This window comes from Xenopus laevis, chromosome 9_10L (genome assembly GCF_017654675.1).
Source record: "Xenopus laevis strain J_2021 chromosome 9_10L, Xenopus_laevis_v10.1, whole genome shotgun sequence".
Taxonomy (NCBI): Eukaryota; Metazoa; Chordata; class Amphibia; order Anura; family Pipidae; genus Xenopus; species Xenopus laevis.
In genome coordinates, this window is record NC_054387.1 from 136,175,071 (window position 1) to 136,202,863 (window position 27,793).

General features: G+C 39.4%; 1 protein-coding gene across 2 annotated transcripts in view; it reads left to right on the forward strand.

Moving 5' to 3' along the window:
* The window catches only part of LOC108703903, a 33,061-nt gene that overhangs the window by 4,174 nt on the left and 1,094 nt on the right, over positions 1-27,793 (forward strand). The window contains exons 1-10 of one of the 2 annotated variants that reach the window (XM_018240204.2): positions 1,736-1,910; positions 5,499-5,828; positions 6,374-6,673; positions 8,191-8,475; positions 11,950-12,060; positions 14,708-15,073; positions 16,920-17,219; positions 18,806-19,159; positions 20,599-20,904; positions 22,960-23,058. In XM_018240204.2, the coding sequence (XP_018095693.1) occupies positions 1,838-1,910; positions 5,499-5,828; positions 6,374-6,673; positions 8,191-8,475; positions 11,950-12,060; positions 14,708-15,073; positions 16,920-17,219; positions 18,806-19,159; positions 20,599-20,904; positions 22,960-23,015 (2,481 nt within the window). In that variant the 5' untranslated portion in view covers positions 1,736-1,837 and the 3' untranslated portion in view covers positions 23,016-23,058. Of the gene's footprint in view, positions 1-1,735; positions 1,911-5,498; positions 5,829-6,373; positions 6,674-8,190; positions 8,476-11,949; positions 12,061-14,707; positions 15,074-16,919; positions 17,220-18,805; positions 19,160-20,598; positions 20,905-22,959; positions 23,059-27,793 lie in introns of those variants that run through there. The other variant, XM_041575912.1, reaches the window with a different exon arrangement.

Genomic DNA, 27,793 nt, shown 5'->3' on the forward strand with positions numbered 1-27,793 from the left:
ATAGGAGGGTGGAAGTCATTGTTACTTTGTATTCCTTATCTTTCTATTCAGCTCCTCTCCTGTTCATCTCCACTTACTCATTAACCCACTGACTGGTTGTTAGGGTTAACTGTATAACTGCTGAAATTCCAAACTGGAACATAAACCAAAATCATAACAATTCCATAGAAAATGAAGACCAATTGCAAACCAGAATATGACAGTCAGTATCAGACTAATAGTTCATTTACAAGTGATTGGTCCTAGTTAAAGTCTTTGCTGCTGTGTTTAAACATGGGGGGAGGGAGAAGTCCTGACACTACAGATCACAATCAGGATACACAGGGGTCTGAGTCACACACTGGGGCTACAGTAATGCACATACGGGATGGGAGATCATATTGTACAATTCCGTGTGTATCTGGAGATGTGAGGGTGACAGAGCAGAATACAAGCTGATTGGTCGGTGCATGTATGAGGTCACACTGTGACAGATGATAAATTAGAATTAGAGCAGAATTAGTACAATCCATTCCCACCACTGCCTGACATTATATCTGCTCTGTGTGTCTCTCCAAGGCTTCTGGGAGTCCATAGCCTGTGTATATATATTTATTTATTAGTGCAGCGTGGGTAATTATTACAGCATCATTTCTATTGGTATTTATATCCCCCTGATCTGAAGCCTCAGTGAGTGTGTGTATGTGAGTGTATGAGTATGAGTGTGAGTGTGAGCTGAAGCCTCAGTGTGTGTGTCTGTATAAGAGTGAGTGAGTGAGTGTGAGCTGAAGCCTTAGTGAGTGTATGAGTATGAGTGTGAGTATGAGCTGAAGCCTCAGTGTGTGTGTGTGTCTGTATGAGAGTGAGTGAGTGTGAGTGTGAGCTGAAGCCTCAGTGAGTGTGTGAGGGTGTGTGTATGAGTGTATCTGTATGAGTGTGAGTGTATGAGTGTGAGCTGAAGCCTCAGTGAGTGTGAGTGTGAGCTGAAGCCTCAGTGAGTATGAGTGTAAGCTGAAGCCTCAGTGAGTGTGTGTATGTGAGTGTATGAGTGTGAGTGTGAGCTGAAGCCTCAGTGTGAGTATATGGGACAGAAGCTGCAGTTCAGTATCACAGGACAAAGCTCTAATTGATACATTACTAATATAAACTGACTAGTGATGGGCGAATTTGCACCGTTTCGCTTCGCCAAAAATTCACGAAATTCACGAAACGGCGAAAAATTCGCGAAACGGCGCAGGCGTCTCGTTTTTGACACCGGCGCCCGTTTTTGACGCCGGCGCCCGTTTTTGACGCCGGTGTCCGTTTTTTTGGAAAAAACTTTTTTTCGGGCGTTTCGCCAATTAATTCGCTAGTGGCGAATCGCGCAAATTCGCCGTGAATTCGCGCCTGGCGAATAAATTCGCCCATCACTAAAACTGACCTTACACACTGGGTACAAAAAACAACTGAGAAGATAATCATTACAAGATGTAAAGAGGGACCTGCCCAAAAGAGCTTACAATCTTAAAGCTGAAGGGGTATAAAGAAATGCCTTTCACTTGCACTTGTAACTCCACCAGACAAATATCCCGTCAGTTTCTACCAAATTCTTTCTGTGAGCTCACCCCAAATATATGTGTGTGTTTAATGATCCAGATGTGAGTGTGTGACACAAGTTCCTTATTAGCAGACGTGGGGCTGGGCCCTGGGAGCTGATAAACTTTTTTACTTTCACTTGTGATTATTTGCAGGGAGTGAGACACAGACAGACAGACAGCGAAAGACAGACAGAGTGAGAGACAGACAGACAGACGGCGAGAGACAGACAGAGTGAGAGACAGACAGAGACATGAGAGGAGTCTGTGCCTGAGCCGAGAACATGGAATATTGTGTCACTGGGAAAGTGCTGGGATTTCTCTACTTCTTTCTGCTCCTCCTGCTGCAGCAGCAATGTAAGTACTACTCTCCTCTCTCTCATGTACTGGGGTCTCTGCACTTCAAGTTGTACCTGTTCCCTTCTAATCCCATTGTCAGTGTAAATAGCAGCAGACAGAGGATACAGAGATGAAATATAATGTGAGACATGGGCAGGAGACGTGGGGTGAGTCTGTATAATAATCACGGGATATGATGTCAGGGAGCGGCTGCTGAGATTGGGGAAAGTAGATAAACCAGCAGACAAAAGGGGGATCAGGCACTCAGAATCCAGAAGGCCCACTAAAAATAACGTTGAAATAAAATATTTTTTGTAGACTCATTAAAAAAGAACATTATCTCCATTGACCCTACGCGTTTTGTGCATCCGAGGGCACTTAGTCATGGGCTATCTTTACCCCCCTGGAAGTAAGTATTAATTGTAGACATGACCAATAAGAAACAAGATACAAAACATATTCAAATTCAAAGAAAATAAAAGGGGAATGTCTCTTAAAGGGACACAATCTCAAAATGTCTCACCAACAAAGTTCTTTTTCAGTCAAGATTTGGGAGTAAAGCGTTTTTTCTTTTCCAGTGAAATGGAGTCAGTAAGTAAAAGCTCAGGGCAGGGGGTTCTGTTGGGTCAGTGTGAGCTGAGGAACAGGAGGAGACAGGGGGTATCTGTGATGGTTCCCTGTGTCATTATGGGGTGTTTGTACATTGAAGGACAAGGCAGTGCTTAAACAGGAGGATTTATTTGTGAGTATTTAGTCTGTGAGAGGAACCGGATTTATGGAGTTTTGGTGGCACTGAATCTTCTCCAAAACCTCAATTTCTTACCCTTATAAACACCAGTCCCACATCACATCATTTCTGTTTATTCCCCACCCCACATACCAATACCACCGAATCAGTTTTCTCACCATATAATAAACCTTTGCACATTTCCCACACTTTGTGCCCCTCTCTCTTACAACAACCATTTGCATTTGGGAAACAGATCTCTGCTGAACCCTCATAGGCTGCTGCCATGTTGCCCCTAAATCTCACCGCTACATTCCCAAAATGTGAGTTAGAACTTACTGTGGCCCATCACTGCTTCTAAATACCCACTGTACCCAATCAACATACCCCTCTGGAAAAAATACAAAGAAATTCTTGTGACAGATGGGGAAAGGGTATTTTATTGGTCAGAACTGCACACCTTCAACCCCCAACGTCCTATTGGGGATAAAAACCAAATACGTAGAACAAGTAGAATATATATTAAAAGTACAATTTATTATATAATCACTAAAACACTGGCCGGCCAGGAAACACTAAACAGCCTTAAGCCTGTTTCATGAATTTCTCTGCAGATGTCCTTTTCACGGTGATCAAAGATGGCGCACCATCTGTTTCAGTGCGTGCGCTCCACCGCGGAACGCAACCTCCGGTTTCTTTTCACAACCTTCTGCTGCTTCACTGATTTCACTTACTAACGGATCACGAAGAACCGACAACTTGTAACTTTTCACAATTTTTTACACCAAGGAATGATCCCACCTTGATACTGCAACGCGTTTCGCCACACTAAGGCTTTCTCAAGCAGTTAAAGACTTAAAGGTCTGCAGAGAAACAAATTCGTGAAACAGGCTTAAGGCTGCTCAGAGTTCAAATCCGGCTGTACCCTTGAGAAATTCTGGAACTATGTATCTGGTGAGATTATTCCAACTTCTTTTCGGGGGCCTGTGCAGCTGGCAAGGAGTGGGGGACGCCCCAATATACCCCTTTTTATAATCTGCTCTCTAAATTCAGCCATCTACCGGCCGGCCTGTTAGTTATATCTAATTAAATACTCTGCACACTCCACTGCTTCAAAATTCCTCTGAGCCACAACATAAAGACATGACCAATGGAACGTTGTTATTGGACCTTTCCATTTCAACCAACAGGTTCATATAATGTAACTTGTACGTAACCTCCATCCACCTGTTCCAACTGGGGAGACCTGAAGCCAAAATAAGTTGACCCCCCACTTCTCTAGGAGCTGTTTAGAAATAGGAATAAGTTGGACAGTTTGGTGCCATAAAGAGGATCACAGAGGAGCAAGTTGCTGATAATACTGAGCACTCAGTACAGGCAGGTTAAAGGGCATCAAAACCCAAAAACTGAACTGATGTAAACATATTTAGGGTGATTCTCTGCGCATGTTTGCACTTTTTATTAATTATTTTCTTGCACTTAAAACTTCCAATACAACATTTTTTAACTGCCCCTCTTGCTCGCTGACATACCTACATGCAATATGGGGGGCACAATGACCGTCTTTGGGCCAAATTCACTAAGATTCGTAGTTGCGCCAGGCGCAACTTCGCCACGCTTCGCCACACTTCGCCAGGCGTAGTTTCGCCAGCGCTCCGCAAATTCACTAAAATCCGAAGTTGCGCACAGGGGTAGCGTAAGGTTGCGAAGTTGCACTAGCGTTGATTCGCTAAGCGAAGTTACTCTAGCGATGGTTAATTTGCATACGGCGCCAAATTCAAATTTCAACGGAGGAATACGTAGAATCACTACAAATGCCTGGGAAACCTTCAAAACATCAATTTTTTTTGCCCTACACATGTGCCCACTGTATAGTTAAGTTGCCATGAGTTAGGAAATGTAGGGGGGAAGGAGGGGAGCCCCAAAAAATTTTTCGAGCTTTTTCAGCCTATCACCCATAATATAGAAAAAACGCCAGCGTTTTTTGGGACTTAGAAAAAATTTGAACTTTTTTTGAAGCAATCCCTATCTACTCTATTGCGCTTCGCCTGGTCTGAGGTGGTGAAGGAAGTCTAGCGTAAAAGGTAGTGTTCAGTACACTACGCGCGTTAGTGAATTTGCGTAGTTACGTCCGTAGCGAAAATTCGCCAGGCGTAAGGGTGCGAAGTAACACTAGCGAATTTACGCTAGCGTTCGTTAGTGAATTTGCGTAGTTACGAAAATGCCCAATGCTAGCGAATTGACGCTAGCGTTAGGCACTTTGGCGCTTAATGAATTTGCCCCTTTGTGTTTTGTTTGCTCTGGATACCCAGAAAATTCAGTCCGTAGCTGAAGATGAGTGTTCTAGAAGGAAGGGAATTGTAAATAACCAATGAGTTTTGGGAGAAACTGGTCCTGTGTAAAATTTCTATAGTGGAATTGGATTAAGCTATTTATTTAGCTCACTCATTGCCCTACTTACCCAAACAAAACATTACCCTAATTTCCCTGAGACTACACTGCCACTCACTACTGTGGACCATCCTTAAGGAAGTAGCTGGAATATTTAATAACATTGTACTTAAAGAGCTGTTCAGATATTTTGGTTTGAAGCCACTTGTTGTGGTCCAACCTTCAGTCATTATGTTAATAGCCCCCCCACAGAACCACAAAAGCAACTACATCTTCATCCCAAAAAGCTTTGTGTTACATGGGACAGTGAGTTGAGGGACCGTGTCATGTAATGAAGGGACATCCAGTGGTTGGTGGCATCTACTGGTACATTCTAATTCCTTCCTGTGTAGAACCAGCACCAGTGCTTCCCAGAGATCTTGGGCTCCTGTATTCATTCATTGTGATCTCATATTCAACTAATCATATACGTTTGATGTATACTTTAGGTTCCTCCCTGGAGGTAACCGTTCCCTCCTCGCAGTCCTCCCTGATTGGAAGAGATGTCCTACTTCCCTGCACATTCCGAGTGGATAATCCTCCAGTGAAACCCAAGCTCCTTGCTCTCTTGTGGCATTTTGGAGACAAGGAGATTCTGAGATATGACAACAAAGGGAAGGTTTCCAGCCCCCGGTTATCCATAGATGAGATACTTATACTGGAAGGCAATGCCTCATTGTCTCTCTCCAACGTGACCATCTCTGATAGAGGAACCTACAGGTGCTCAGTCATTTACAGCCCAAACACCCAACATAAGGAGATCAGGCTGCACATTCATGGTAGGAACCAAGGAACTGGGAACATCCTCCTACATTCACTCCCTCACAGTTACAGTTTCTTCTACAAGTTGGAAGTTTGGCAGCTGAGTGGAGGCTAACAAGAGATTTCTTTTAGTTCACCCTGTTCTCCTTGATACTAATGGGTTGTGCTTGATGTAGTGTCACAGAAATTACTGCTCTGTAAACCAAGGGCTGCTGGGTAATACTGATTGTACATAGGTGGGAAACTGGATCAGGAACAGAGGGTGGGTGACAATTTGGAAAATACTTGTTCAGCCCAAACTCATCTTCAAGTGACATCTCTAATCAACCTTAAAGGGGATCTACATAGGATACTAATGATTAAGTTACATTTATTATTGTAATGATCTGGTAGATTTGAAATGATAGTGAATTACAATGTAACAAAGGAACAGTGCTGAGTGGGGGACTAGGACCCCCAGGAAATTCTGTTCACAGACACCTCTCATTTTTTAACCTTCTTTCCATACTTCTTCTGTTTTCTCATTTCTCTGCAAATTGTGTATCTGTGTCCTTGTCCCTAGCGGTGCCAGAGGTTGTGGTTGCTAAGAGAACTCTCCTTAAGAACCAGGGAACTTCCCTTCAGTGCTCAGTAACTGATTTCTACCCACAATCCATCACTGTGACTTGGCTCAGGAACGGGAAGCTATTGGCCAACTCAGCTCTGGGGCCCCTTCAGCGGAATGCAGATGGAACATTCCGACAGAACAGCACCCTGACTCTCACCCCCTCCGACACCCTGAATAACCCAGAGATTGTCTGTCAGGTGCAACATGAATCCCTCCTCACCCCCAGGCAAGATGGTTACAAGGTGAAGTATGGAGGTGAGTGCACTTTTATTAATGTTATATAGTGACACATTGGGTCAGTTTGGGTCTCTCTCTCTCTCTTTGGATCAAGTAAAGAACCCCTTCCTATACTGATGGTGAGATCTCCTTTCCTCCCCACCAATGAATCACTCATTGCCCTCTCTTGGTAGGGAATCCCATAACCTGACTGCCCTTACAGTAAAGAACCCCTTCCTATACTGATGGTGAGATCTCCTTTCCTCCCCACCAATGAATCACTCATTCCCCTCTCTTGGTAGAGAATCCCATAACCTGACTGTCCTTACAGTAAAGAACCCCTTCCTATACTGATGGTGAGATCTCCTTTCCTCCCCACCAATGAATCACTCATTCCCCCTCTCTTGGTAGAGAATCCCATAACCTGACTGTCCTTACAGTAAAGAACCCCTTCCTATACTGATGGTGAGATCTCCTTTCCTACCCACCAATGAATCATCGGTTCCCCTTACTTTTATTTTTACTAAAGAGCCCCTCTCTATGCTGATGGTAAAACCTACTTTCCTTCACACCAATGAATCACTTTTTCCCTCTCACTTGGTAGGGAGGTAGACCCTGCTAAAAGTAAAATTGGGCTTTAATGAAAAATGCCTGGTGCACCATTACACCATTACCCACCCCAGCTATTATGCCAAAACCCTTCCCATGACCCACCCAAACTCTGTGTCACTTCTTTGCATCTTTTGGGACTTTTCTTGGTCATGAAGTCATTGATTTGAGTAGCAACTGTCACCTTTTAATGGTGGCACTGACCCAGATTAATTCATTTACATGTATATGGGGAACATACAAGCTCTCTGAGTTAGTCCCTTGACTGGGAATTAACCAGCAAGACCAGATTCCACCATTGCACCACCATGATGTTTAATGATTCTTAATCAGGCTAATGAATCTGACTCAGTACAGGGGAAACCTATTCTAGGATTCTTCTTTTGTACTGTGAATACTATTTCTATTATGCAAAGGAAATCAATTCACATATAGGATCTATTATCAGAACCAGATAACAGATCCCACTGATGTACTTGCTGTATAAGTTTAGTGCTTTGTTACTTATGTGCATATTATACATGTGACACTGAACCTTCCACTTATCTGACCTTCTTATCTTTGCTTTTGCCTCTTTATACGAATGTTATATTTGGGAACCTGAAGAACAGGTTTTAAATGTTGATATAGGGGAAGATATAAATGAGTTTTATTTTATTATAGGTTTATGAGGCTGCAGACAAGTCCCCCCCCCCCCAGTGGAACAGTACAAGAGTACTGTGTATATACAGTATTATGGGTTTGCACCAGTGCATTGAACGAATACACCTCCAAATACACCTCCTACATCAAGTCATAAAAATACACTGTGCTCAATGAAACTTCCCAGTGTGATAATGTAGTGTTGTGTTGGCCAGAAGCAGTGTAGTTGGTCCAGATTGGTTCTGTAACCCATACAAGTACCATGATAAATTTCCTACACTTAATTGTGAGCCGTGTCTCCCCAGTGCCTCCGTCAGTACAAGTCTATTCAGCCAAGATCAATGGACGGCCAGAGAACGTATTGGTGTGTGAAGCGAGTCAGTTCCAACCTGAACCAGTGCAGATAAAATGGATACTGAATGGGAAAATTGCTGAAGATCCAAAGAAAAGCAAAGATGGGGGATTCAAAAAAGGTTCCTATTACTTGATGAACCCAATGAGTGGGAGCCAAGAGGGAAACATCTCCTGTGAGGTGGAACATGAGACTCTGCTACATCCCATCACTGAGACTCTACAGCTGAGACAAGAGGGTGAGTGACCCCCAAACCCAATATACTGTCCCCTCACTGTATCACTGTGTCAGCCTTGTGTTCCTACTGACTGTGCCACCAACCAATATCCATGCCTAGTTCCAATGATTTTGGTTTTTTTTTAATCTACTGCTGCAAATACCTAAATCTCAAAAGTGCTCATATTTTTTGTATTTCATGATTTTCATAAGAAAAGACCCAACAGAAAAAAAAAGGTAGTTCTATACAAGATGAGACATATTATTGCAGTGTGGCAATAAATTTACAGGACAGTAACTCTTGGGTCTGTAGGGCTTTATGAGACCCTATAAGTTCAGAGTTTCCAGTTTTGCAGTTGGTGATAGGAAACTGCAGTGAAACATCTGGCCTGGATCTGAACCAGGGACCTGCAGGTTACATGTAATTATTGATGAACAAATTTATTCTCCAGCCATGGATTTGTGGCAAAATTCAGCATGTGCAAATTTTTGCGTGAAATTGTTACAAAAATTCACTGTGGAAAAATGGAAAAATTTGTGGAAAAATTTGCTGAAAACCCCATAACAAAAAACGCCCATTGACGGTAATGTATTCTGATTTTGGCTTCAGGAGGAGCCGCCAAGTAGTGAGAGGACCAAGGGGAAAGTTCTGAGCAGACTAGGGAACCAAAAGTGGAACAGGGAACTGGAAGTGTAGTCAATGGTCAAGCTGGTAAGTACCAATCAGGCAATACAGTACAAGATCAGGAAACAAAGAGGTAGTCGGGGTCACAGGCTGGGTCAGAACCAACAGTAGTACAGTACAAAATCAGAATCTGAAGAATGGTCAGTAAATGGGCAAAGGTCAGGACAGGAGACAGACCAGGTGAGATCAAGGTCAGGAATAGTTTATAGCTTGAATAGCACCCGGGAAGTAATAAAATAGACCTACATTGGGCAATGAGACAGGGGAAGAGGGTTTTATAGGCAGACTAATGACTTACACTGATCACCTGTGGCCAGATTGGCATTACATTCCTACTTGTAATTACAAAGCAAAGACATAGGAATGAACCATTAAGTAATTCAGACATCACATGAACACCAGGTCCCTGGTTCAACTCCAAGCAGCAAGTTACAAGTAGGTTCTAGTTCATTGTTATTCTTGAGTTTGCAGGTAGACTTTAGTCTGCGGAACTGTTCCTAATCTGGCCCAAAGGCTATGATTATCCAATGAGCCTCCCTATAAAATTGAAGTCTATGGGCATTTTTCACTGCAAAATTCCCAACAAAATTACCAGATGGCGAAAAAACGAATTTTGACTTGAATTGACGCCTGTCAATAAATTTGAAGCTGTAATGAGCCGGACTGTCTCTGTAATAAAGGAAATAAAAACAGTCAGTTTGCTGGACTGCAGTATAAGATTACTGTGTTATACAGTGAATCCGGGTGCTCCAGACCTTGACCATAGGGGAGTATTCCACTGGATAATGTAGAGACAGGCTGCCATCAATCCAGAACCCTAATTAAAATTACAAGTTTTTTATTTTACATTACAGTGATTAGAGAAAATAAAACAAAAATGAGCCAATCAAGATTGGATGGGTGGGTTTTCCATTAGCTGGGTGTGGCTTCCAAAATCAAACCAATCTCAGCTTTTTTAAAACACATAATCCTGTATATATAGGCTCAACATAGTAAATCCAATTAATACAATGTAAACTAATTGTATTAGTAACTACAGTGTACATAGAGACAAATAAGTCATATATATGTATATACAGAACAGGCTTCCTATATATAACAAGAGATATCAAACTCAGAGTTTTATGTGGGTGTCTAGTACCCAGGAGAAAGATCCATCTTCTCTTCTTAAAAGCTCGGATGTTGTGTTCCCTCCTCTTATTTTCTGATCGGCTTTGTCAATACCAGTTATTAGTAAGAAAGTAAGAGTTCTATCACTACATTCAGCAAAATGTCTGGGACTGATGTTAGACAGTTTTCATTGGCAACGTTTAGATCTTGTTCCCTTATTCTTTCTTTTAGTTTACGACTAGTCTGTCCTACATATTCTTCTTACATTTTCATATGTTAATAAGGAGGTTACATTTTAGTGTTACAGTTTATGTACTGAGAAGTTTTATTATTTGTGGTTAAAGTAAAGGTTTGTGTTTTTTTTTTTTACATATTTACAAGTAATACATTTCTTGGCACCACAATTAAACCTGCCTTTTGTGTGTATCCGATTTGTCGTTATCTTTAATAAGAGTGTTATTATAATATGTATATTTCATGTATTAATCATATTCATTTTGTCATTCTGTGAATCATTTGCTCATGTCCAGCTCCATATATGTGCGTGTCTCTTGTATGTTCGACTGTATGTTCTCCTAACCCTGCAGTTTATTTATTTATTTATTTATTATTTAACTTGGAACTTATTGCCTTTATCTGGGGTCAGCACCTCTTTCATGAGAAAAGTCTTACTTTCATTTTCCCTTTCCTGAAACAGAGAATCATGTGTGGGGTCCTTTGTGCTCTTGGTAAGAATAAACATCCCGTGACTGCTGATCTGTGGGAATTCCTGTAGATTATTAGCTCAGTGTGTGTGTGTGTATGTGTTACTGTGTGTGATCCAGGAAAATAGGCTAGAGAGAGTCCAGAGATCATTACTGGTTATTTTACCAACTCTTTCATAAGGTTCCTATTCTATCCCTCAGGGCCCTGATTCTGGGTATAACCCCCATAATGTAAATCTATACATTATCCCCCAATACCCAATAACCAGACGCCATATTGGATTCAGGCCAACCCTGCAGGGAAGTACAGTTCCTATTCTATCCCTCAGGCCTCTGATTTTGGGAATAAACCATAAAAAAAACAACTGATGCAGACTTATAAAGATCCAAACAAGGGTGAGATTAAAAAACATAAATCTGTGTGTTATTCTGTCAACAGAGCAGATTCATTTCCCAAAATTCCATGCAGAATATTTAATATTCACTGGATACAGCCCAGAAGAGTAGTACAATGCATTTGCTTGTGCAGGGGGTGACACAGTCTGTTCCATGATGATATAAGATGTTAGTAGGGTCAAGCAGGACCAGAGTATGAGAATCTCCCAGTGGGCCGCAGGAAAGGAAAGTTCCCATCAGCCTTCCGTATTTCCACTCTAGGCCTATATAACAACAATAACACTTAGTAGTGGTGAGTGAAGTTTTTCACAAGGCATGTATTCACGGTAAATTATGCACTTCCCAATCAAAAAAATGCTTGTGCATAAAAATGTTGATGCCTATTGACTATTAAAATTTTTTTGCCGTTTCATGAATATTTTTGCAGTTTCGCAAAACGGAACAAATTCGCTCGTCACTAACTTTTAGCACTATTCGTTGCACTTATGAGCTCTGGATATCAGGTTCTTTGTATGTTATGATCATTCTAGAATTTACATACACTAGAAAACATACATATAACAACTAAACGTAACACTCTCCCTTCCTGATTCTCTTTCAGACAAAGCAAAATATTCTGCAGGGAACATTGCGGCGGCCATTTTTCTCACCATCTTGCTGACAGTGGCCGGGATCACTGCTGGGCTCTGGTTTCTCATCTACAAGAGAAAATGTAAATATCAGCTTTTTTCCCCTTTTAATTTTATAAAAAACTTATTCCACAATTTACAAAAAAATTATGTCCACAGGAAAAGGAGAAAAAAGGTTATAGGCCAAGTAAGAATATTAAAAACTTCTCCTAATTTACTAAGGCCATGCCAGTATTTGTTTTAGGATGAGCTAACGTCTAGGACAGTAGAAGATCTCTTTTGTATTTAATTTGCTTCCTTGGACATATATAATAATAAGTGGCCACTTTCAGCAATTTCACCAACACTCTCCAATAAAGACACGTACATGACCTGTATGTTGCCACCATATTTAAACTGAGCGTAAGCATAAGTATGTCAACTAAGTTTTGCTAGGAAGAAGTGAAAATTTGGACCTAAGTAAATGTGTCCCATATATCAAAATCTATCATATGATTCCATTTCCTGAAAAAAGTTTGTACTTTAAAAACATCAAATTGTTACTGATTTCTGTTTTTTCAATAACAAACAGATAACTACAGAAGACATGTAATATACAATAAAAAAAAATCTAAATAAAAATAAAAATTGATAGTTCGGATGGCTTTTCTCCATATTTTCACAAAACGCTAAATGGAAAAACATCTTTTTTACTAAAATATTTCATGCTTTGATGTTTTATGGGATTGAATTAATTTCTAGTAGTCTAATTTAAAAGTAATTCAGAAAGAAGTGGAAAACAAATATCATTCATTTAAAAATAAAGAAATGAAAATACTTTTAAGATTATGGCAGATTATCGGCATCAGTTTCTTCAATAGTATCCAAAATTCAGAATGATTTTACTGAAAATAGACCTGGAATTAAATATTTTCACCCATTACAGCATGTGTTATATATTTTCAAGAAAAACAATATTCCTTGTTTTGTTGTCAATAAAGCTTTTGACAACATTTCATGGGACCAATGTTCCCATAATTCCTTTGGCTTGAAGTAAAATATTTATATTCAATAAAGGTCAAATTTCGAATTCATGTGAGGGTTTTTAAACTTTATTAAATTCTAATATACTTGAAATTTGACTGGGGGGTTATTTATAAAAAAAAGAATATCTAAAACTTGGGTGATTTTTACTGACTCGAATTCTAATCAAATTTGACTAAACTCTATCCGAGTTCTTTCTCTGAAAAAAACTCGAATGTCAGGAAGGCTACTAACATGTCCAAATCGGAGTATGATAAATCTTGAAATTTGAATTAGAATTAAAACTGAAATCGAGTTTGGATACTTCACATTTCGAATTTGAGAGTTTTGGCCATAAAAAAATTCAAAACATTTGAATTTGAATTTTCAATTCAACACTTAAATCTGCCCCTTGCCCCTTAATATACAGTCTCATTACAACTCCTATTAAGAGCCCTTACTGTTTTGCAAATACTTCAAAGTATTGTTATTAATAGAGGCCATGTAAAAACACACATTGGTCAATTCACTTGCATCTATAATTAATATTTTCTTCAGTAGAATTCTCATTGGTGAATTTTCTTGCATTTGCCATGAATAATTGAGTTTTTCAGTAACTACTATTCAAAACTAGGGGGCACTGTTGGAAGGTGGTACATCAGGTTTACATCCCCCTTTAAAAGTGCCTTAAATAATTAAAGAAAGAAACCTAAAATAGTTCTTTCTAAAACTAATTTACCAGTCTTTAGAATACAAAATTTGCCATATATTTTGCCACAATGCAGCATTTTTTCCCAGAATTCCTGCACCATTGTGGTCACAAGGGGGTTTGATTTTCAAAAACGAGTAAAACTGCACACGCATTTCAATTGCACAGAAGTCCATCTGGCTTCATTAATGGTGTTGGTGTGCAAGTGATGTGCTTGTGGCCCTATAGTCTACTCTCATATAATTTATTCTGACAACAAAATTAGCTTTAATTAGTTATTCAATATGAAATTATGATTGATATAAATATGTAATGTTTTTTTAATGAAAACCAAGTGAGGATAATTTGTTTTTAACCTTCCAGTCATGTGATTGGGACCAGTGTTCAAGGCATGACCACCCCACAGTTTTTTAAGAATTACTTTTAAGTAGGGCAATTGTAAAAAAGACAAGAAGATCATAGATAAATTATTTACAGTATCTGATTCTATTGATTTATGGCTCTTAAATTCTAAATGGGGCAATGATCATTAAGTTAATTCAGTTCCAGAGTTGCAGTAACATCAGATGCATGGACTTCCCCAGGGGAACTACATGATGGTGCCTGCAAAAAGGTCACATCCAGTTGGACTCACTTCATATCTGATTCACCACTAAAAACTTAATCTAAGCCAATAACTTAAATCTACAGAAGCCATACTGAAACAAAACTTAATTGAGACAAGAATCTGGTGCTGCCCGAAAGAAACCCTTCCCCCTCCATGAGTATCACTTATATCCCTTATTTATAGATCAGATAATTACTGCCCTCCCTGATACAAGAGGAATGCACTCACATAGGGCTGCACCAGCATGATTCTTTTATTCTTCCTTTTTTATTTCCTAAACTGAAGTCATAAACTATTCATGATGTTCTCCAACAACTACAAAAATGCATTTGCCCAAGATTATCCAATGTCCCCGTTTCCATAAGCACCTGGGTACATTAAGACAATGATAGATAATGATTCCTCTCTTTAGATTTCCAGAGATTTCAGGTGAGTCACATACACAGGAGTCAGATGTTGGATGGGGAGAAGGTGACTCTGTACTGTGTGGCCTCTGACTGCCCTAAGGACCCCCAGGTGATATGGACAGTGGAGGAGAATGATGGGAAGAAGATGGAGATAACAGAGGATGAGCCCCAGGCAGAAGGAGAAGGGAATATGTTGCTGGATCAGGAATTCTCTGTAAGAACAGACAGAACAGAGACAGACGGGAGACACAATGTCACCTCCTCCCTCAGCTTCACCCCTGATCTATTAAAGCACAAGAAGTCTGTGTTCTGCAAGTTTGTCTGTGATGGAAGAGCCAAAGAGGAAAGACTACTCTGTTCCTTTCTCTTATGTAAGTAATCATCACATCTTCTTGTTTTGTGGATTTCTCTCCCCTGAGCAGCTGTTTTGGCACAGACAATAGCAAATTTCAAGAAATATTTGCACCTTATAAAATTCATATATAATGCAAGATTGATCCAGGGACTTCTATTTTGGAGTCTTGAAGGATTTTTTTCCTTTTGGAGGGAAATTCAGATAATGTTTTACAGAATTTAATGTGATGGCCATACATAGTAGTATCTACAAATAACCAATTTCTGGATGATCCAATGAAATAATTAAATTGTAAATGGTGAACAAACACAGGTTTTATGATCAGCCAACTAATATTGTCCTGGAAATCAGTCAGTTTGCTTAGAAAATGTTGGTTGAGGAACAAAACCCATTTATTCAGGTACAAAGTTTTAAACTAAATCCTCGGTACAATAGCAGCAGAAACGTAAAAGGCAAAAGTTGCAATCTTGCAGGAAAATTATTAAAGAAATTCTACATATTACTCGTGCAAGTTATGTACACATACAGAAATTGGTACAAAAAAATTTAAAATATCAAGTTGATTAAAGTGGATTATGTTGTTAATTAAACAAACTGATCAGTCACCCGAAAACGACAAAATCCTTTAGAAATAGATTTTTTTAAGCAATAATAAACAATAGCGAAAGAACCATCAAAATTTCAGACAATAGTGAAACTAAATTGAAAGTTAACATGTCTCATACCAAAAGGTTTATTTATTTTTTGCAAACTATTTAATTGAATGATTCCCATTTTCATAACAAAGCTTATACTGTATACAATTATTTTTTTAGCCTAATTATTCCTCCTGGTGTTGATATCCCTAAACTGTTATCTCACATGGCTTTGTATAACTGCAGATAAAAAAATTATCAAATTAACATTTCTTGATTTTTTTTCCCTCTCACTTGAGAATAAAACATTTTCACTTTTTTTTACATTTATTTATTTTGGATCTTTACTATTGTTGACAACATTTTTCCTTACTGAAATTCAACCATAGGCGTCCATTTAATCCCCCCTCCCCCAAACTTGCAACACATTTACCATTGGTTATAACCTGTTGAAAAGGCTTGGGGGGAAATCAATGATGCACTTTGAAAAGTGCTTTACTAATCAGCTCAACAATATTTGCAAAAAATTGAGCAAACTTTGTATGTGGTGAGGATTGGTTGGTATTGGTTGTATTCCACCTTTTAACCGTGTAAGGCCCAAAAGCAGTATTCATGTTATATACCAACTAAGTTTGGCAGTGATCAGTGTTATCAAATACTGATAAATTCTTATTGTTTCCTCAACAAATATTATATATTGAAACAACTCCTGTGCCAACCAGAGCTGCTGTGTTTAAAATGAGGGGTGGTTGTGTCCTAATGGTCCCCGCCAGAAGTACAGTAGGAGGGGGACAGCCAACCACAGCCCTGCAGTCACACAAGCACAGACAGGCTTCAGTTCCCTATCAGGTCCTGCTAGCTGCTGATTGGTTCCTGTCCTACAGTGCAGTGAGCTGAATGTCGCTGGCTCCCCTGCACAGCCTGGGAAAGGAGGCAGCAGCAAGTGGAACAGATGGACGGGACTAGTGGGGATTTTGCAGAAAATTACAATAAAGTAACCAGAGACACAACTTTGTGAGGCACATTCCTGCTGTATCTAAAAGAGTAAAATGCACTGGTACATTCTTGTTTTTTACATAAAATCTCTCCTAATGAATTTTTGAAAACTGTTACATCACCTAAAATAGTAATCAGTAGGAACCTTCAGCCATGTCTTGTGAATAGAAATATAACACTGTCTTGTTTTATGTTCCTGTTACTGACACATATTTCCATGTTATTTCCCAGTAAAGCCCAAGGATTCCATGAAGTTTTCCCTGAGTGAGTCAGGAGAGGTTCTGAGCTGTCTGACCCTGAGGGAGTTTTACCCCAGAGACATCCAGATCAGATGGAGCTGTGGAGTTGGACACTACCAGCAACTGGAGTCCAATGAAACATTTACTCTCAATCCTAATTCCACCTTTAATATTGAGAGTGAGTGTAAGCTCCCAGGACATCTCTTCAAAGATGCAGGATTCAAAGTGCGAGTGACCTGGAACCAATCCAGTGATGGGGAGGAGTCCAGGGAATTCTCTGCAGCAGTTCCAGGTAACAAGACTTCATGTTGAATGTGCTGTTTAACTATATGATGAATATATATTTTCCTAAGTTTTCAAAAGTTCTCTAATTGTTGAAGGTTCTGCTGATTTTTTTTCATCATCATTTTTGTGCTGCATTATATATACATAGTTGACATTTCATTTCAAAGTGTATTAATGGTTCTGTCGTCTACACAAGATCTGTGAGGAGTAACGATGTAGTACTTTACATTTATTTATAGTCACCCTTTAACCTTAACTCTGTTTTATCAAAGGTCTACCCATTACCACCTGCCATCCCTGCATGTTGTTTCTTTAAAGTGATACTTTCATCACATAGTTGACCCCTTTCATTATAATCACCTATTACTTTTAACAAAAGCTATATGTCATGAGTTGTTTTTGGAACACTAGTCTAATATAGTTAAAAAAATAATGTCAGCGCATCTGTTTATTCTGCCTCAGCTCAGCTGTTCCCTCTCTTTACACTGTTGAAACTCAGTCAATTCCTCACACTTACGTATAGACATCCCTAATCAACTGTGCACTGAATGTTAAAGACCCTTTCAGATAAAGAGTGAAACTGAGGGAGGCACATAAGGCTTTCAATTTGCCAAAACTGCCACTGCATCTTTCCATAACTGACGGCACATGTAAGGGGCCAAATATTGCCTCCCTGATGAACGGGAAAGGCTAAATAACGGGGATCACTTGGAAGGGGTTTCCATGTATGGGTCTATCCATGCATTACCAACTTTATTCATGTGTTATGTGTCTGCCATAAAGAAAAAGAGAACTGTTGTTGCAGAGGAGAAAGAAACACAAAAGTATCTGTACAAAGCAGTGACACTTTTATAAACACAATTTAACATTAAAGGGATCCTGTCATCGGAAAACATGTTTTTTTTCAAAACGCATCAGTTAATAGTGCTGCTACAGCAGAATTCTGCATTGCCATCCATTTCTCAAAAGAGCAAACAGATTTTTTTATATTCAATTTTGAAATCTGACATGGGGCTAGACATTTTGTTAATTTCCCAGCTGCCCCCAGTCATGGGACTTGTGCCTGCACTTTAGGAGAGAAATGCTTTTCTGCTGTTTTTCCTTCTCAATGTAACAGAATGTGTCTCAGTGGGACCTGGATTTTACTATTGAGTGTTGTTCTTAGATCTACCAGGCAGCTGTTATCTTGTGTTAGGGAGCTGCTATCTAGTTACCTTCCCATTGTTCTTTTGTTTGTTTGCTGGGGGGAAAAGGGAGGGGGTGATATCACTCCAACTTGCAGTACAGCAGTAAAGAGTGATTGAAGTTTTTCAGAGCACAAGTCACATGACTTGGGGCAGCTGGGAAATTGACAATATGTCTAGCCCCATGTCAGATTTCAAAATTGAATATAAAAAAATCTGTTTGCTCTTTTGAGAAATGGATTTCAGTGCAGAATTCTGCTGGAGCAGCACTTTTAACTGATTAATTTTGAAAAACAATTTTTTCCCCAAGACAGTATCCCTTTAAACAAGAATAAACCCCTCCTCAATCCCACCCCCTGTTTAATTAAAGCCTTAACCCACCTTAATCTTTCTCTCTCAAATTTTACAGAATTCCCCTGGCGCCCACAGATGGGAGAGATAATAAATCCTGATACCCTGATACACAGCAAAGAGGGCAAATTCCAGTGTAAGATCTGGGGGTATTTCCCTGATGCTCTGGAGGTGAAATGGTTAAGGAGAGAAGCAGGAGGGCAGGAATTAGTCTCTGTGTGTCCCAGTGAGAAATACAAGATCCCAGAGATGGAGCAGAAGAGAGAAGCTGATGGGACCTTCTCCTGCACAGTCAGTCTCATTGTCTCTGTGTCAGCAATAACTGATCAGGGGGCGGAATTTATCTGCCGGGTGAGACACCCCAGTCTGGGGGAACCCCTAGAGACAAGCACCGGGACCCTCAGTGTGAGAGGTGAGTGTCAAAGTTAATGAAACAAGAGCAATGGCTGATTTATTTATTCACAGATGAGGCAATAATGATGTTGCCAGTGAATTCAAGGTAATATTGCCAAAACCCAATTTGGGTTAAAAGTCAGAATCTAGTGAGAACTCTATTCTAAGTGAACTGCATTTATGGAAGAAAAATATCCCTGACTGAGTGGCTGCTAGTGATAAAAACAACTGGAATAAAAACACCTTCACACTCTGGGGTGTTACTTACTCCCACACTATCTCACATTGGTGGAGGACACAACTGCTTTTGTAAACTAATCCTGGCCCTGACACTGAGCTCTAGTTTGACACTTGAACACACTAACGTGTTGGTTTACTTAGGGGTTTAAAGCTATTTTTACATCTTGAGTCTTCATCTTGTCTTTCCATTTTCTTAAGATGGAGTCCAAAGACAGAGAACTCCAGTTTTATAGGCTACAGAAATGAAAATTTCCCTATGAGCAAATTCATTAACTCGTAGAGACAGATGACTTCATGGCCATGTCTGGGTTCAGCCATAATAAAACGTTTAAGTGCAGAACTGACTTGACCTTGGTCTGACATTGACAGCTCTGACCCTCAGTGGAAGGTGTCCCTCAGCAAAACCTTTATACCTGCATTCCTACTACTCCAGGCTCCTTCATGTGTGCCAGATACTATAACCAGAATCAGGGATTTTATGAACACCATAGTGCCTAATGTTTTATGTATAACAATAGAAAAAATATATTGTCAAAGTTTTTATAAGCAGTCAAAGTACTGTAGGAAAATAGAGATATATACAAATTTCCCTAGCTTAGTGCTTTATAAAATTGCCAATGAAAGGCTACATTGACGTAATTCTGAATATATACCTTATCTCTCACCATGACAAGAGACATTAAGTTCCCCAGGTACAGGGGTTGGTTTCACTAGAATTGTTGGACCACTCACTCACTGTTTGGGAGAAACAATCCATAAAGGGCACAGTTAGAAAACAAATTATGCAGTTGTACAAAAAAAATCCTCCATTATGACTTTTCAAGCAATTTTCTTTCAAGTTTGTGCATATCTATGAAAAATGACAAATGGCTTAATTTATAATTACTTTAAGTGGCAGGAAACATGGTGGAAAAATGAACGAATCTCAGCTTTCCATGTATTTTCAAGCCATTTTATAAGATTGGCACATTTCCACAGAATAAACCCACATAGTAGAATTCTGAAGACCTACATCTTCTGTGACAACTCAACAGGTTTAAGGTGGTGTGATTGGAATTTTTTAAACAATAATAATTTAAATGTAATTACATTTACATTTCTTACGAAGTTGCATTTGCATCTGAACTTAACTTTTATTTAAAAAGGCCTCTATTGTCAGGCAGATTCTACTACTTTACATAGGACTGTGTATCTTATATGTCACTGTCTCATTCCCAGGGGTCCCAGTTGTAACAAACATTATACAGAAGGACAGACACATCATCATGGACATAGATCAGTTCTACCCACAGAACATTGAGATTACCTGGTACAAAGCTAAGGGGAAGCAGAAGGATTATAAGAAGATCTCTGATGTACAGAATAAACTATTTCCAAACAGTGACGGCTCCTACAGACTCACCAGTGTATGTGAGGGAATGGATCTTGGGGATCATTTGAATCCATTTGATTTGTACTTCACTGCTCAGGTGCAACATGAGACACTAAACCCTCCAATCCAGAGGGATTTCCTACGGGAGAAAGGTAACAGCTGTACTTCATCCTATATATATATATATATATATATATATATATATATATATATATATATATATATATATATATATATATATATATATATATATATATATATATATATATATATATATATATATCTGGGGCTACTTGGAATTTCTGGTACATAGGCAAATATCTGTAACTGTTTTTACAACATGCCCCTGGACTATTTACATTTTTACCCTAATTTAAACCTCAGCAAGGTGACAAACTGGTACAATTAAACTGCATTAAATGTTTTATTGACAACAATGGGAATACATTAGGTTATCTAAACTAGACAGTAGAAAATATACTCTGCTCTGATATAAAGGATAAAATATAAAAGAAAATATAGATCCAGTCATGCTCTGTTAATCCCAAATATCATTCCCACATATACTATAACATGTAACACACAAACATTAAAGGAGCCTCTCAAGCCAAAAGAAGGTGGAATTTCCTAAGATATCACTAAACAAAGAGTTTCAGTCCCTCCAGAGAGGGAATAAATATCAGTTATAGGCTGATGCTGGGATATATTCCATGTTCCTCCTGAATGTCACTTATCAAACATCACAGAATCACTTACCACACATTTGTAGGAAGATGAGCAGTTGTGCAGACTTGTTTGCTTGTGGTTTATATACTTGTATCATTAACCTGTGGGAGACAATCACTAAACAACATTAGTAGGAGCAGGGAATCATAATAGATATAATAACTGGCACATTTCCCTATACTGTACCATCAACTTACTTTGATTCATCTACTGGAGATAGAAAGACAGTCATGACCTGCACCCCAAGTGGTGGCCCCAAACCTATGAGTTTCACACTAGTCAGTTCATCCCTAGTTTACTTGTTATATTGTTGGTAGCAAGTAGACAGGTATGGGATGCCACACTGCTTATACATCAGGGATTGGGAGAGGTTACTTTGCACACCTGGCCTCGGCCATAATGTAAAATCTGCAACTCTCAGGGAACCATGTAATGACCTTGTGACAAATACTGTGAATTAAGTAATGGTTAATGTATAATTAGTTTGGTCACTAGGTGTCAGTGAGTCTTAAGTTAAACTGTGAAGTGTGAGATTGAATAAAAGAGAAGAGGAACAGGAATGTGTGGCCAGTTTGGCAGTGATAGAGCGAGGGACAGTCTGTGTCAGGGAAAGGTGAGGAGAAAGATTGTGCCGCAACGTATCTGTTATAAACAAGTCTTCATCTGTTTATGAGAAAGTCTTCCATACATCGTGTTGTAAGGTTACAATTCAGCACTTAACCAAGTTCTAGAATGGAATATGGCTACACACCCTGGGATGGTTATAATACATACAATCACATTTATTGAACAAGAAATTACATCACAGTAAATGAAAAGCAAAAAATCTGTTTTAAAAGAGTCCCTGATCAGACTAAAGGGCACATTTACTAAGCTCGAGTGAAGGTTTCGAATGAAAAAAACGTTGAATTTCGAAGTTTTTTTTTGGGTACTTCGACCATCGAATTGGCTGCTTCGACCTTCGACTTCGATTCAAACGATCGACTATTCGACCATTCGATAGTCGTACTGTCTCTTTAAAAAAACTGCGACTACCTACTTCGCCACTTTAAACCTACCGAGCACCAATGTTAGCCTATGGGACCTTCCCCATAAGTTTTGCAAGCTATTTCTGATCGAAGGAAAATCATTTCGATCGATGGATTAAAATCCTTCGAATCATTCGATTTGAAGGATTTAATCGTTCGATCGATTTTTCCTTCGACCGATCGATCGAAGTTTTTTTGAAGTTGAATTTGCGGTAAATCCTTTGAATTCGATATTCGAAGTCGAAGGATTTTACTTCGACCCTTAGTAAATGTGCCCCTTAGAATTGGCATCAATCACTTCTATTCAGAAGGGCAGATTATATTCTCACTTACTAACAGTTTAAACAGCAGCCGGAGGGAGGAGAACAGGGAGGCAAATATTGTTTTACTTTCTACCTGTATCAGTGTGGGATATAGAGAAATATAAATAATGTTATTACATTCTCCCCACAGGGGTCTATTATCTACTATCAGAGGGGCAGAAACTGTACCCATTGCCTAAATGTTAAGATCCAAATAAACCTGCATCTGCTGAGGCATCTACATACACAGGTGAGTCCCATCATTGTTAATAAGAAGTAAGTTCCAGTTCCTATATATAGCAGAGATAGTGATTTAATGACTGGTATATAAATACAGAGTTTATATTTACACTTAACTACCTGTGACTCTCATAACAATAACTGAGGAGCAGAAAACAAAAAAAGCAATAGATGTAACTGCACTAATTCTGTGATGTTTTATCATCATTATTAAATGGCTGATAAACACATGGAAGACTTTAACCTGCAGTTTTTATTATAACCAACCAACCCGGCAATGGTGTCGATCAGTAGTGTATAAATACACATCAAGCAGACATTCTAGTGATCACACACAATACACAACACAACTTTTGTGTTTGAATTATAAATAGGCATGTAAAACTTGTGCCTCTCTTTGTAACTGTGTCGCCCATTGGGCTTATAAAGCTCTTACATATACATTTTATAGCCCAATATTATATATTCCTTCTAGTTTAGTTACGTCTTTCAGAGCCTTGTAGTTCAAACTTGGTAGATTTCATCCAACTCATGTCACTGATTCAACTGAGTCGCAGTGTGGGAAGCCGTTGTTTCCCTTCAGAGTGGCAGCCATTTATACCTTGTTCAGCTTTGGGTCAGAAGGAATTCTGTTTTTACCTCAAGGAGACATATTTGAATTACAATTTCTTGGATCACTTCTACAATAAAGATCAAGGAATTAAAGATCATCTTAAGGTTGTGTTCTTGTGAGTATATTTGTCTACTGCTAAATGTAAGTTCAATCCAATCTCTACCACGACTTACTGGAGACAGAATAATAAAAACAGAGCCTTGCACCCTGTGCTAGTAAAGATTGTATTTCACTTGTGTACCGCTATAGTAAACTGACTTGTGCTAGTTTAGCTACTTTCCTTGGTGGGCTGAGACCACCGATGAGCTCTCTTTCTCAGGGGTAAGTCCTCGCAACACGGTGTGGAGGCAGGGTGTAGTGTAACTGTAACTAGGTGCGATAGCACAATGATGGGCGCCAGTAGTTCTTTAACAGTTGAACAAAGAACAGTATTTATTGAACAATAGCACATAGATCATTTAGCACATTGATCCACAATGGAGTATAGAACCTACACAGCAGCATAAAGGAAGCATATACTCACAGCACGTATAGGCTGATTCCCCACAGGCTAGGGAATATACAGCAGAGAGTAAGTTGACAGCATGTGATGGGTATTGCCCAGTTTTCAGGATATCTTCCAGTGACAGACTAGGGGAACTCCTGACATCCCTATCTCAACACTTGGTTCCTTACTCTGGGTCAGTAATACCCTGGGATCTTAATCCCTCTAATCTCCTCGACGGAGCCTTGAGCTGCTCAACTAAATAACCTCTCTATCACTCCTAGAGCGATCTATAAACGAGTATAGCTGTCTAATTACTAGGGCCAAGGCGCCTAGGGTCAGCACTACCCATTCCCTTCCAGCCTGCTTGGTTGGGCTAAAGTAATGGACCCAGAGCACATGGTTCCTAAACCTTTTATACTCTGGCACAGTGCCATCTGGTGTACACTGTGTGAACTGCAGGGGTTACATAAGCACAAGGTCCCCATAAGGACCCACTGAGGTGTCCATATTACTAGGGATGTGCCTGTCTGTAATGTGTAAGGGTGTCTAAGATTTTCACATCGCTACACTTGGAAGTAAAGTTGAGACTTGTTTCTTGTTGTACAACAAGTCTACTCATAGGATTGAATTGAGCATTGCCTGCTTATGCTTTGCTAATGTCGGACTGTTAAAAAAAAAAAAATACTCATGTCTGTTGACAGCTGTTGCTAAACCTGCTATTCAAACTTGTTCTAAACTGAACTTTGGATAACTGGATTTTCGAATCTACAGATACTAATGTAAATACTATACCTGTCATAAATGTGTGAATTTCATCTATCTATAAAAGTTGAAATTGTCTTGAATTGATGAACTAAAGTCTTGGTTTAAGGATTGCAGCTCTATTATTGAGAGGATCAAGTTACAATCTTATACTGGACTCTCTTTGCCTGCATGGTGGCAATCATTTTCATCACACCCAGCTTTCTCTGTTTAAGTCTAATCAGTGGTAGATGAACATGATGTCTGAATATTCCAGTAATGCTAATATTCAAGAAATGGCACCTGCAAAAGAGTTGGATCAAATGTCTCTTATGCCAAAGTGTGCAACCAAACCTTCCCAAATGGTCATAGAAAACGATGAGTCTGAAAAGGAACTTCTTTTATGAAAGCTGGATGATATTTGGAAGAAGAATGTTCATTGTATGTCGCTTTTTAATGCTGATTCTGATCATTCCATTGAGCTGAATGATGTACTGAAATGTTTAAGAAATGCTTTTGACTGGTTTCAAACATTATCTGAGAGATACCTTGCATTATTAAACAGATCAGGTATTGAAGGTTAATCTGAGGAGGAGAAAAGATTTTATCTCATTAAAGGAAAACTATACCCCCAAAATGAATACTTAAGCAACAGATAGTTTATATCAAATTGAATGACATATTAAAGAATCTTACCAAACTGGAATATATATTTACATAAATATTGCCCTTTTACATCTCTTGCCTTGAACCACCATTTCGTGACTCTATCTGTGCTGCCTCAGAGATCACCTGACCAGAAATACTACAACACTAACTGTAACAGGAAGAGATCACCTAACCAGAAATACTGCAGCTCTAACTGTAACAGGAAGAGATCACCTGACCAGAGATACTGCAGCTCTAACTGTAACAGGAAGAGATCACCTGACCAGAAATACTGCAGCTCTAACTGTAACAGGAAGAGATCACCTGACCAGAAATACTGCAGCTCTAACTGTAACAGAAAGATCACCTGACCAGAAATACTGCAGCTCTAACTGTAACAGGAAGAGATCAGCTGACCAGAAATATTGCAGATCTAACTGTAACAGGAAGAGATCACCTGACCAGAAATACTGCAGCTCTAACTGTAACAGGAAGAGATCACCTGACCAGAAATACTGCAGCTCTAACTGTAACAGGAAGAGATCACCTGACCAGAAATACTGCAGCTCTAACTGTAACAGGAAGAGATCACCTGACCAGAAATACTGCAGATCTAACTGTAACAGGAAGAGATCACCTGACCAGAAATACTGCAGCTCTAACTGTAACAGGAAGAGATCACCTGACCAGAAATACTGCAGCTCTAACTGTAACAGGAAGAGATCACCTGACCAGAAATACTGCAGCTCTAACTGTAACAGGAAGAGATCAGCTGACCAGAAATACTGCAGCTCTAACTGTAACAGGAAGAGATCGCCTGACCAGAAATACTACAACACTAACTGTAACAGGAAGAAGGGAGGAAGCAAAAGGCAGAACTCTGTCTGTTAATTGGCTCATGTGACCTTACATATGGTTTGTATGTGAGCACAGTGAATCTTATGATCTCAGGGGGTGGCCCTTATTTTTTAAAATGCCAATTTTCTATTTATGATTACCCAATGGCACATACTACTAAAAAAGTATATTATTATGATAATGGTTCATTTACATGAAGCAGGGTTTTACATATGATCTGTTTTACTCAGTATCTTTTAATAGAGACCTACATTGTTTGGGGGGTATAGTTTTCCTTTAAAGAGCAAAGGTGTAACACTGTGCTTGATACAATAATAAAGATTGAGTTTAGGATTGCAGATTTACATGAAGTCAGATCACATAGGAGTGTATCTTCAAAACACACATCCAGGTCATCCAAATCTTCCAGATCTGCCTGTTCACATTATTCCACAGTCAGTGAAAGGCTTATTCAAACACGTGCAGATGCAGAAGTGGCAAAATTATTATTAAAGTTCTCTGTAAAAGAGGCTATGCTTAAATTAAAGCAGCTCAAACACAGATGCGGCACAAATGTAGGCAGAACAAGCACAGATGCGGGCAAAACAAGCTCAAAGACAAGCACAGATCCAAACAGAACTTGCATTTAAACAAGATGAAGCAGAAATTCGTCAGCAGGAAAGAGATGAGGCAGCAGCTTTAGTAAGGCTGAGAGTATATGAAGAGGCTGTAGAAGGGCAAAGTGGAGAGGAACCAAAAAGTATTGTTGCTTCACTGGCCTCAGAGGATCCACTGAAGAGAACTAGAGACTTCCTTGTGAGTCTGAGCAGTAGACAAGGAAACGCCTCAGAGGAGAATGAGTTTACACATAAAGTTAGGGTGCAGTCCCAATAGGAAATATACATTTTGTCCAGTAACAAAGATCAAATTATTGTGGATACAACTATTAATGCAAGAAGCCTTTACAGAGCTCACCCCACGCAGCTACAGATGGGTGCACTACAACAGGCTGGCATCACGAGTTTGGATACAACACATGACACAAAGGCCTTTTCCCCCCCTCCAGGGGGACAGAAGCAATGGGGACTGGTGATGGGAAATTTTAAAAATTATTGGAACTCCAGCGCATCCCCAGTGTTCTTGAACCAATGTGGGTGTGGTTGGACAGCATGCCGCCCCCCTAAAATCCTAGACCCGGGCCTAGGTGGCCTTTCCACAAATCCGGGCCTATGTACAACTTCCATATCCCACCTGTAATAAAAAATCATATTTTTACTATGTAACAAGTGGATTCATGTCCCGCTAAATATGCAAGGTGGGGGGTCATCACTTTAAAATTCTTGATTTCTCCTATGGAAACCCTTTCTTGTTAATAACACAGAAAACATCAAACTTCTGGAATCTGATCTGCTGTAATTC